We start from the raw sequence: 12,548 nt of genomic DNA, 5'->3' as shown, positions 1-12,548 counted from the left end.
AAAATGTTTACTCTGCAGTTGTTAGCATTCCTGCCTCACCACGCCAGGGACCCGTTCCATTCCCGGCTTGGGTCACTGTCTGTGCGGAGTCTGCACATTCTCCCCGTGTCTATGAGGGTGTCCTCCAGGTGCTCCGTTTCCTCCTACAGTATGAAAGACGTGTTGGTTAGGTGCATTGGCTATGTTAAATTCTCCCTCAGTGTACCCGAACAGCTGCCGGAGTGTGGCGATTAGGAGATTTTCACAGTAACTTCATTGCAGTGTCATAGAAACATAGAAAAACTACAGCACAATACAGGCCCTTCAGCCCACAAAGTTGTGCCAAACATGTCCCTACTTTAGCGATTACTAGGCTTACTGATAACCCTCTATCTTACTAAGTTCCATGTACTTACCTAAAAGTCTCTTAAAAGACCCTATCGAATCCACCTCCACCACCGTTGCTGGCAGCCCATTCCATGCACCCACCACCCTCTGAGTGAAAAACTTACCCCTGACATCTCCTCTGTAGCTACACCCCAGCACCTTAAACCTGTGTCCTCTTGTGGCAACCATCCCTCCATTTCCTCATCACAAAGAGTAAGGGTCCCAGAACAGATCCCTGGGGCACTCCACTGGTGACTGACCTCCATGCAGAATATGACCCATCTATAACCACTCTTTGCCTTCTGTGGGCAAGCCAGTTCTGGATCCACAAAGCAATGTCCCCTTGGATCCCATGCTGCCTCACTTTCTCAATAAGCCTTGCATGGGGCACCTTATCAAATGCCTTGCTGAAGTCCATATATACTACATCTACTGCTCTTCCTTCATCAATGTGTTTAGTCACATCCTCAAAAAAAGCCTCTGACTATCCACTCGATCAATACTTCTCAACATCTTATACACCTCTATCAGGTCACCCCTCATCCTTCGTCTCTCCAAGGAGAAAAGGCCGAGCTCACTCAACCTATCCTCATAAGGCATGCTCCTCAACCCAGGCAACATCCTTGTAAATCTCCTCTGCACCCTTTCTATGGCTTCCACACCTTTCCTGTAATGAGGCGACCAGAACTGAGCACAGTACGCCAAGTGTGGTCTGACCAGGGTCTTATATAGCTGCAACATTATCTCACGACTCCTAAACTCAATTCCTCGATTGATGAAGGCCAGTACACCATACGCCTCCTTAACCACAGCCTCAACCTGCACAGCTGCTTTGAGCATCCTATGAACTCAGACCCCAAGATCCTTCTGATCTTCCACTCTGCCAAGTGTCCTACCATTAATATTATATTCCGCCATCCTATTTGATCAGCCAAAATGAACCACCTCACACTTATTTGGGTTAAACTCCATCTGCCACTTCTCCGCTCAGTCTTGCATCCTATCAATGTCTCGCTGCAACTTCTGACATCCCTCCACACTATCCACAACACCTCCAACTTTTGTGTCATCAGCACACTTACCAACCCATCCCTCCATTTCCTCATCACAAAGAGTAAGGGTCCCAGAACAGATCCCTGGGGCACTCCACTGGTGACTGACCTCCATGCAGAATATGACCCATCTATAACCACTCTTTGCCTTCTGTGGGCAAGCCAGTTCTGGATCCACAAAGCAATGTCCTCTTGGATCCCATGCTGCCTCACTTTCTCAATAAGCCTTGCATGGGGCACCTTATCAAATGCCTTGCTGAAGTCCATATATACTACATCTACTGCTCTTCCTTCATCAATGTGTTTAGTCACATCCTCAAAAAATTCAACCAGGCTCGTAAGGCATGATCTGCCTTTGACAAAGCCATGCTGACTACTCTTAATCATATTATACCTCTCCAAATGTTCATAAATCCTGCCTCTCAGGATCTTCTCCATCAACTTACCAACCACTGAGGTTAGACTCACTGGTCTATAATTTCCAGGGCTATCTCTACTCCCTTTCTTGAATAAAGGAACAACATCCGCAATCCTCCAATCCTCCGGAACCTCTCCCGTCTCCATTGATGATGCAAACATCATCGCCAGAGGCTCAGCAATCTCCTCCCTCGCCTCCCACAGTAGCCTGGGGTACATCTCATCCCATCCCGGCGACTTATCTAACTTGATGCTTTTCAAAAGCTCCAACACATCCTCTTTCTTAATATCTACATGCGCAAGCTTTTCAGTCCGCTGCACGTCTGCACTACAACCACCAAGATCCTTTTCCATAGTGAATACTGAAGTCAAGTATTCATTAAGTACCTCTGTTATTTCTTCCGGTTCCATACAAACTTTCCCCCCGTCACACTGGGTCGGTCCTATTCTTTCACATCTTATCCTCTTGCTCTTCACATACTTGTAGAATGCCTTGGGGTTTTCCTTAATCCTGCCTGCCAAGGCCTTCTCATGACCCCTTCTGGCTCTCCCAATTTCCTTCTTAAGATCCTTCCTATTAGCTGTATACTCTTCTAGATCTCTAACATTACCTAGCTCCCTGAACCTTTCGTATGCTTTTCTTGTCTTCTTGACTAGATTCATTACAGCCTTTGTATACCACGGTCCCTGTAACCTACCATAACTTCCCTGTCTCATTGGAACGTTGCTATGCAGAACTCCAGACAAATATTCCCTGAAAATTTGCCACATTTCTTCCGTGTTAATGTAAGCCTTCTCATGACACTAATTAATAAACTTTAAACTCGCTCCACAGCTGCTGAGCTTTTCCAGAACTTTTTGTTTTTATTTCAGATCTCCAGCATCTATTGTATTTTTCTTCCATTACCACGTTCCATGTGGTGTGTAAGATGGCTACTACACAGAATCTTAATTTACATAAAATCAGAGGACGTGTGACAATTCCAATCCACAAAGGTGTTTATCCAAACGGTCGTCTAATTGTAACTCTTTATTCTTTTTGAAGAATTATTTCAAAAATTCTTTAGAACTTCAGTTAATTTTCAATCCTTTCTAGAAACCTGCTTATAACTTTCAATAAGACCCTCCAGAAGTTTTTGTAAATTCCCATTTAAATTAAGCAAGACTTTTTATATGTTAACTTTTAGCAAAGCAATCGCGCACTCAGAACAGAAGCATGAGGAACTAATAAGATCCTTTACAAGATGTTATTCAAATAAAGAGGCATCTGTTCGAACTTATAAGCTATCAAAGAATTTACCAGAGGCAAACACTCCAAGCATTGCCTTCAATGTTTCTTCAAATTGGAGTCAGTAGTCAGGCAGAATGTCTTAAGAGTAAACATTAATGTGAATTAAACCATGAAAGGTTATAGAGGACAGGCCATCATGAACACAATTTAGGAGACACCTCATTAAGAGGGAAATAAATATATACTGTCTTATGTAGGCCTGTGTGAAAGTCCTTTATTAACAAAGACCTGAGGAAGTAAGAGAGCAGTTTGACATATCTACCTGTCTGTGCATCATTAATTTGAAGGTCATCTGAGATACCAAAATTTATTTATTAGTCTCAACTAGGCTTACATTAACACTGTCATGAAGTTACTGTGAAAATCTTCGACTCGCCACACTCCGGTGCCTGTTCGGGTACACTGAGGGAGAAGTTAGCATGGCCAATGCATCTAACTAGCACGCCTTTCGGACTGTGGGAGGAAACTGGAGCACCCAGAGGAAACCCATGCAGACACAGAGAGAATGTGCAAACTCCACATAGACAGTGACCCAAGCCAGGAATCGAATCCAGGTTCCTGGTGCTGTGAGGCAGCAGTGCTAACCACTGTGCCACTGAGTGTGAAGTGAATGACACTAAAAGAATTGAACTATAAAATGTCACACAGATGGTTCAATAGCAACTCTTTCTTAATTGCTTCTTGTAGTAGAAACTGTAGGGATTCTTTGCAGAGTATGTGTAGAAGAACGTCGCTCCAACTGTAAAATATATTTCAGACAGAGAGAGGGGGGAGGGGGAATGGTTATAAATGTTAATATTGTACAGCTACAGCAGACAGATGCAGGTAGTTAAAAATGTGTCACTTAGTTACCTGTCCAAGTTTTCCTGGATTTAAGGGAAGTGATATTTAAGCTAATTAGTTCCAAATGTAATTTTACCTTGAAGAAGAGGATCCAATTCTAGAGATTATGCCTCTTTATCGATCTTGGAAGATGAGTAACACCCTCCCAAAGGATAACAAGTTCGCCTAGACTGAAGGATGTTACATACCTTCTGGAAACATTCTTGAAGGGAAGATTATAGAATTTAACCTATTCAGTAGATAGGCTATCTAATAATTTAAATGTCACAGCTATAAGAAAAGGATCTGAGACTGACCTGAGCTCTACAGTTAAAGCTGAATGAATGACATACCTGAATTCCTCTGTTTCCTAAATTGACACCATCTACTGCATGTTCAATGTTTAAATTTTGTCTTGCTAACTATAGCTTTAGTATGATCTTGAGGTATTTTCGGTGTGTGGGAGAAGATGATCTCCCCCATGGGAAGCACAGATACGCCAGTTTTCCAGATGCCCTGCAGCAATAAGTTGCAGCAGGAAGGAGGGAGAAAAGCTACTGGGAGGTCTGGGTGGGGGAGTCACGATGGGCGGAATCAGAGCAAATGGTGGTGAGGGCAGAGCAAAATCCTGGCGGGTGCTCCAGTCATGGGGTGAGGAGGGAGGGAGGAGGCAAGGGAGAGCAGACAGCTTGAAGACATTCAGCTTGCTATCGCGTGTTACATAGAAACTAGAAGCAGGAATAGGCCATTCTGCCCTTCGAGCCTGCTCCACCATTCATTTTGATCATGGCTGATCAGCAAAATTAATATCCTGATCCTGCCTTCCCTCCATATCCTTTGATCGTGATCCCTTTGGTTATGATATTTCAAAATTCCTTGGATTCTGGTAAGGTCCCCGGTGCATTGGAAACACGCTAATGTGACATCCTTATTTATACAGGGAGAGAGGCAAAAAGTAAGAAACTACAGGCTGGTTAGCTTGACCTCTGTGGTGGGGAATCAATCATTAAGGAAGAGATGAATGAGCATTTTGAAAGGTAAAGCTCAATCCACCTATGTCAGCGTGGTTTTATGACGGGTAAGTCATGCTTGACAAACCTGCTTGAGTCCTTTGAGGACACAACCAGCAAAGTGGATAGTGGGGAACCCGTGGATGTGGTATGTCTCGACGTCCAGAAGTGTTTGACAAGGTGCTGCATTAAAGACTGATCCAGAAGGTGAGATCTCAGGGGAATTTGCATAAAAACTGGAGTAACTGGTTTTTTTCAGCAGGATTTTCACAATGAATCTCCCACACTCTGTGCAGTGCAGAGTGCCTCAGGAAGATTCACCCTGAAAATCTGTGGGTGAGGCCTATTCCCGCCCGAGAGGCCGGCAGCATAGCACTGAGTGGACCACTGCACATGCATCAATCTGTCAGAGCCGAGATCGAGAGTAGAGTAGCCCCACACTGCCAGCCTCCCGATTGCTGGCCAGTTTGATCACTGGCCAGCCCCGCAATGCAACACTGCCCTCTAACCCCTCCAATCGTTGTCCTCCCAGACATCCCTGGGCCAGTCCCAACCCTCCACACCAGCCCCCTAGCCCAGCCTGATCCCCCCCACCCCCCCTCCCCCACAGCAGTCCCAACATTGGGGCGATTGCAGCCGGAAAATCCCACCCTGAGGCATTAAAATGGGATCACACTGGAAAAATGTGGGGAACAATGTTCTATATACTTCTATCAGAATCAGAACACAGTTAATAATGATGATAATGCAATTAAACTTATTTTATTCTGCTCAGCGATGTTTCAACAAAATAATATTTAGCATTTCAGCAACAATCTAGAAATCTCTCATTCGCCTGAAGGATCCGATAGTTGAACAAGATGCACCCCAGTCACTGAATCTCCTGTATTCACCGGGTCTCATGAAGTACTGTCGGCCTCTGTAGTTGGGCTGTTCATAGAAGATCCAATAACCGTCCATCACATGGGAGGAGTGAATGTCACGGTAACGGAAGCGATCGTAGACAGAGGGACAGTCATCCGTGAATTCCATCATCTGTCCCCCAAAGTCAGGCCTCTCGTAAACCCTCATTTTGTAGGAATCACCTCTGTACTTTAATAGAAATAACAGTGTGGCTCTTAATGTAGAGATAGCATATTTCAGGAAAACATATTGCTGAAGGTAGCATAAGATCAAGCAATGGATTCAGTTATTAAACATGAAAACAGATCATAATCAAACTATTCAAATACTGGATTTTCCAGCCCTTCCCACTGACAAGATCTTCCAGTCCTGCCGAAGACAATCCTCTGCAGCAGGTTCCCCGGTGGTAGGGAGGACGAGCCAGAAAAACATTGGCAGAACTGGAAGATCCCACCAGTGGCCAATGACAAGCCACCTCTGCCGCTGGAAAACACTGCCACAGGAAGAGTCCGGAAAATCCCGGCCTTGGAACTTTTGATTGCGTTAGGATATTATAGCTATGGCGTGCTATTTGCTAACGGCGGTATTCTCGGGTCCCACTGCTGTCAATGGGAATTTCCAATGACATAACCCCACACTAGTGGGAAACCCACAGGCGGAGGTGCACTGGCGGCAGGACCGGAGAATCCCACCGGCATGAACAGCCAGAGAATTCCGATCATTATCAGCTAGATATATTTTTACAACAATCCAGTAGTTTTGAGGAGCACACAGTTTTCAGGAGCTTTATTTTCATAACCGGGAGATACTTCAGGCAGGTTTTTGACGAATGCTCTCAGTAAAGTGGCACTAATGCTGTGTTTTAAATCCTTTTTCTTTAGCATTAAAGGAGCAAAGCCGTGGTACTTAACAAAAGGGATCATTCCGAGATTTCCATGTATTTTTGTGATTGTGTGCAGTGAATGTGATTATTGTGGATCTTTGGGGGCCGGCTAAAAGGCTTAGATCAATGTTCTTATTTGCATATCTCGAGTCATCAACAGGATCATGAGTTTCCAAGTTAGGATCATCTACCAGGAAGTGACAGCAGTAGGAATGATCCTTGTGAAGCCTCAAGACCTGCAAAACCTGAACCACAAGAAGGCTATGGGACACTTGATTTCATCAGTCATGGCATAAAGTATAAGAGCAAGAAGGTAATGTTGGAACTGTACAGAATGTTGGTTAGGCCACAGCTGGAGTACTGTGCGCAGTTCTGATCACCTCATTATAGGAAGGATGTGATTTCTCTAGAGGCGGTACAGAGGAGAATTGTCAGGCTGTTGCCAGAGATGGAGCATTTGAGCTATAAGGACAGACTGGATAGGTTTGGATTGTTTAAAGTTTTAAAGTTTATTTATCTGTGACACAAGTAGGCTTACATTAACACTGCAATGAGCTTACTGTGAAAATCCCCCAGTCGCCACACTCTGGCCCCTGTTCGGTTACGCTGAGGGAGAATTTACCACGGCCAATGCACCTAACCAGCACGTCTTTCGGACCGTGGGAGGAAACCAGAGCACCCGGAGGAAACCCACACAGACATGGGGAGAATGTGCAGACTCCGCACAGACAATGACTCAAGCCAGCAATTGAACCCAGGTCCCTGGCACTGTGAGGCAGCAGTGCCAACCACTGTGCCACCTGTTTTCTTCAGAGCGGAGAAAGCTAAGGGGGTCATGATTGAGATGCATAAGATTATGAAGGATATGGACAGGGTGAATAGGAAGCTGCTGGCCCCCTTGGATGAGGGGTGAATCATGAGGGGGCATAGTTCGAGGGTAACGGACAGAAGGTTCAGAAGAGATTTGAGAAAAAAAAATTTCACTCAGAATCTGGAATGCGCTGCCTGGGAAGGTAATCGAGCCTGGAAATCTAACAACCTTTAAAAATATTTGGATGAGCACTTGAAATATCATAATATTCATGGATTTGGGACAATTGTAGGAAAGTGGGATTAGTGCACCTTTAGTGGTAGATATTATCGGTGCAGACTTGATGCGCCAAAGGGCCTTTTCTGCACTGTATGACTCAATGACTCTAAGACACACAAGCCAGAGGATAAGAAATGTAAACACAAATAGAACAGTTGTTTGGGCCACACTGCCAGAGCATTCATCAAGTAAGTAGCTCACAGACCATAGGTGGGACACCCTGAACTAACCAGTCCATATACAGCAAAGATCTTTCTCCAGTACATCATTCCCCTTTGTAACCGGGACACAGATAACTAATCCAGAATAATTACAATTAAACACATTCTATGTCTAACCAGCCTGCAACCAGACTGTAGTAGCTGGTCCCTTTAAGGGGCGTACACTGGGAGGGTCATGTAACCCGATCGCCCAATGGGGGACTAATAAGGGGATCTTGGAGCAGAGTGTGGGCTTTTTCACCCATAGTAGATCCTAGAGCTGGAAGTGTTATCATCGTGAAAGTACTAGAAACATAGAAACTAGAAACGGGAGTAGGCCATTCGGCCCTTCAAGCCTGCTCCCCCATTCATTTTGATCATGGCTGATCATCGAATTCAATATCCTGATCCACCCTTCCCCCCATACAGCCCCAAGAGCTATATCTAGTTTCTTCTTGAAATCACACTATATTTTAGTCATAGAACTCTACTCTTGTCAATAAACTGCTGTAGTTCATTATACTAACTGGTGATCACCAATCCTTCCAATTACTACATGGTCTTACCATATTAATCATAATTTCAAGAAATTTCTTACAGTGACGATTCAGAGCAATATTCTATTCTTACACCTTAAACATAATTGCGTAGTTCACAAATAATATAAAGCTAGCTTTTAATTTAAAATGTGAATTCATTTGGGCTATAAATTGTCACGTTAAATAAAAGATTTCCAATGAAAAATAAATTAGAATAGAAGTTTATTGAACAGACTGCTGGCAACAAAAAATTATCAATGCTCCAACAAGATAAATCACAGAAGAAAATGTTTTACATCTGGTCAGACAATAAAGTTGTAACTTACATATGGGTAGGAGCGACATGACCTGATGTTGTCATTGAATCCCATCCAGCGCTGGTAGTCAGGATAATCTCCCCTGCTCAGAACATACTGGTATCCCATGTAATTGGGTCTCTCATACACCACCCACCAGTCACTGTCCACACGGATGGAGTTACAGCGACTGAAGTAAGGGGACAGATCCCCACAGTCAGTGCTGCACTCATAGTGCCGACCCTGGAAGTTCCTGTCCTCATAAAAGATGATCTGAGAAAAGAAATATAAATTAACCCATTGTTTGAACAGCGTTGGCTTCTTATAAAACAGTTAAAATAATGTGCAAAGTGCAATGGGCAGCCCAACCTTTCCCATGTTGACTTCACAGTGGGATTCAATTGCTATTGCTTTGTATAGTTTGGTATTTATGCACCACATGGAAAGGCCACGGTAGAGAATACTTTTGTTATTTTAATGCGAGATCTGTGGTTCAGCAAAAAAAGGAACAAAGCCATGTCATATACGTTTCAGAGAAACACCAGCATTCGTACTAACAAATGTGCCATTCATTCTTTCATTTTGCCTTCATTCGTTTTTATTGTTCTGTGACAAAGGGAAGATGAGAGGATGACCTTCCACAGAGCTTCGAAGAGCTGGGGTCATCCAAAACGCACATGTTTCAATGCTGAGTCTAATGAAAGTATTCTAATGTTTTCCTTACACTTATATATAATAACGATACTTCTGATTAAAACTTTCTGATTTCTTTTTTAACCAAAGGTCTGGCTATTAGATATAGCTTAAAAAAACAGATTGTTTTCATTATAAACTAAAGTTTATTTATTAGTCACAAATGGGCTTACATTAACACTGCAATGAAGTTATTGTGAAAACCCTCTAGTCACCACACTCCAGTGCCTGTTCAGGTAGACCAAGGGAGAACTTAACATGGCCAATAAACCTAATCAGCATGTCTTTCGGACTGTGGGAGGAAACCAGAGCACCCGGAGGAAATCCATGCAGACACAGAGAGGATGCGCAGAGTCCACACAGATAATGACCCAAGACAGGAATTGAACCAAGGTCCCGGGCGCTGTGAGACAGCAGTGCTAACCACTGTGTACACAGTTGATCAGGAAGTGCTTCCTGTGGTATTATCTTCATAATCTCCATTCTGCTGTGAATCAATTTTGTTCTCAATCATTAATTGCAGAAAACATTATTTAACACATCAGATTAAAAGCAAGATTAAAATATTAAATTTTTCAAAGCATAACCCAAGATTTTAAACTGACGTCATTATTAAATTTGACAAAATTAATTATTTTAAAATGTATCGACACATTTAATAAATTTCAATTCGTTCAATGCATTACTAAATGCATTTATATAGATTAAGTTACAATGTTATATCCAGTATATTGTCAATAAAATGGGGGGAAATTATTTCAGAATTAAAGGGCAGTATCTTCTGCCCTTACGCTTAGCTCCGGGTTCCAATGCTACTCTGGTTGTCAGGGCGCCATCCTGGTGATCTTCCCCGAGTTGACCAATCAGAAGATCTACTTCAGGTCTGCTATCCAATTAAAGATAGGGACACAGGCCCAATCAGAGGTGGGCACTGCCATTCTTGGAGGGGTAATGCAAGATCACAAAATCCAGCCCATTATTTGTGGCACCTTAGACAGGGAAGATGAACATGTAGTTATAGACATTAGTTCTGTACATTTTTACTGTTGATTGGCCTTTCAAGGGGAATGGATCATCAATGAAACATTGTCTATAGAACCCCTACAAATAATTATGTATCTACATCTCCAAGGTAGCTCCATGCTGGCCTCTGCTTGATTCTACTACTGAGTCCACTATCATGCAACTACATCACATTGTAGGCAGCACTATTTCCCCAGACTGTGGCGACTAGGGGATTTTCACAGTAACTTCATTGCAGTGTCAATGTAAGCCTACTTGTGTCACTAATAAATAAACTTTAAACTTTTCTGATACTTGAACTTCAAGTTCTAATTTTCATTAGCAAACTCATATTTTGCACATGAAAGTTGGTACTCTGCGGTGAACAGTTTTCCTTTCGCACAGCCTAATTCTTCAAGCTCACTTCCTGTAATTGCGCTTCTGCTAATTGTTCCAGACACTCTTCATGCTCCGTTGTGATAACTTATAGTTTCACTTGGGTGCGCTGCAGAAGTGAGATAGAATTCCTTGTCTGACTGTTGGATTGGAGCTACAAGTTTTCTACTCTCTGCTGCTCCTGTACACAAGAATTCTTCATCCTCTCCTTTCCCAGCTGAAGTTCCAAAAACTCTGTTGTTCAGTGATGTCTTCACTGTCTCAAATTCTCAACAGGAATATATTATAACTCTTCCAATGTCGGGATGTCTGATTGCAGCCTCGCAATTTCCTCCTGCAATCTTTCACTTTGCAGTTTGAGCTCTGCAGTCTCCTTCTTGTTCTTCTTGGCTTTCCCCTGGAATAGTGAAATTGCTGAGCCTTCAACTGCTTCTTCAGTTCATTCAGAGTAACTTAAATTCATCTTGCTTTCCCTCGTAATTTTCCAGAGGAACATACTTTGACCTGAGTGATCCTTCTAGCGTGGAAGGGTCTTTCAACCGATTTTCCTTTTCTTTGCGAAGGTCAGCTGTTTTGTGTTGAGTTTTCCTGCAATTCATTGGAATCTCCTCAACATTGTTCTTCCATTCTGCTATTCAAGGCAGTCTTTATTTTTTCATTTCTAACATTGACTGGATATGTATTGCTTTTGCATTTGATCTAAAAGGACAATCAGCTGTTCTTTCAAATATTTATTTTCTTGAGTTCCCGCTCTGCTCTTCAGTACATTACTTTGTTGCTACTGATAGCTCCAATGCAACTTTTTCTGAAGTAATATTCAACATGCTTTTAACTCCTCCATGATTTTCCAGGGGCACAGATCGGCTCTTCAAAGAGCCTTTCAAGGCAGCAACTTTTTTGAGTACCCTTTCTGCCTGCTGTTGTGTCTGGCCATACTTCTGGATGAATTCTGCCAATGTCCTCTTCGATTTGCCAACAACCAGAGTTATTACTCCCTCCTTGCACTTTTTGGGAGATATATACTGAGTCTGCACATGCATAAGTTTTTTTCTTATTTCACACATCTCGACATTCAGCCTTTCTGTTTCCTTCAGCATCTCCTTGTGCATTTGTGACACCTCAGAAATGTGTTTGTTCAGATCTTGGTTCATTGCAGATTTTAGTTTATCATGTGTTTTCAAAGTTAAGTACCCTGCTTGAATTTTGTGTTTAAAGTCTTCCATTTCAGCTTTGATATGGTCATTTTCCAACCTTATTCCTGTATTTTCTTCCTCCACCTACAGCAGAGCTTATTCTTTGTCCTTCATTTTGGTTTCACTGTTAATCAGGTATGTCTCCGGCAAAGCCGTGGTTTGTTTCAGATCTGTAATTGTACCAGTTGTGGCTCTCCCACTTTACCTTCAATCTGAACCAGATGGCTCAGCGCTGCCACCTGCTGTTGCAGTTCAGGTAATGTGTCAGCTTTTCAGAACGATCTGTGTTTAACACTTCCAGCTGCTTTTCAGCTTCCATAAGAGGGGGATACAGCTTTACTTTTCCCCCTCTCTTCCTAGATGGCGTTGCCATAATCATCCTTCTTCTTCCCCTG

At 42.9% G+C, this 12,548-nt stretch overlaps 1 protein-coding gene across 1 annotated transcript; it reads right to left on the bottom strand.

The window, feature by feature from the left end:
• Positions 1–5,774: 5,774 nt before the first annotated feature.
• Positions 5,775–12,183, bottom strand: LOC144503409 (uncharacterized). The gene is made up of 4 exons (XM_078227720.1): positions 11,732–12,183; positions 9,239–9,332; positions 8,900–9,142; positions 5,775–6,050 (listed from the first exon to the last, which is right to left on the bottom strand). The coding sequence occupies exons 1-4, from the start codon at positions 12,181–12,183 to the stop codon at positions 5,775–5,777; spliced, it is 1,065 nt and encodes a 354-aa protein (XP_078083846.1).
• Positions 12,184–12,548: the final 365 nt, after the last annotated feature.

Source organism: Mustelus asterias, chromosome 14 (assembly GCF_964213995.1).
Source record: "Mustelus asterias chromosome 14, sMusAst1.hap1.1, whole genome shotgun sequence".
Lineage (NCBI taxonomy): Eukaryota > Metazoa > Chordata > Chondrichthyes > Carcharhiniformes > Triakidae > Mustelus > Mustelus asterias.
This window is presented reverse-complemented; position numbering and strand designations above follow the sequence as displayed.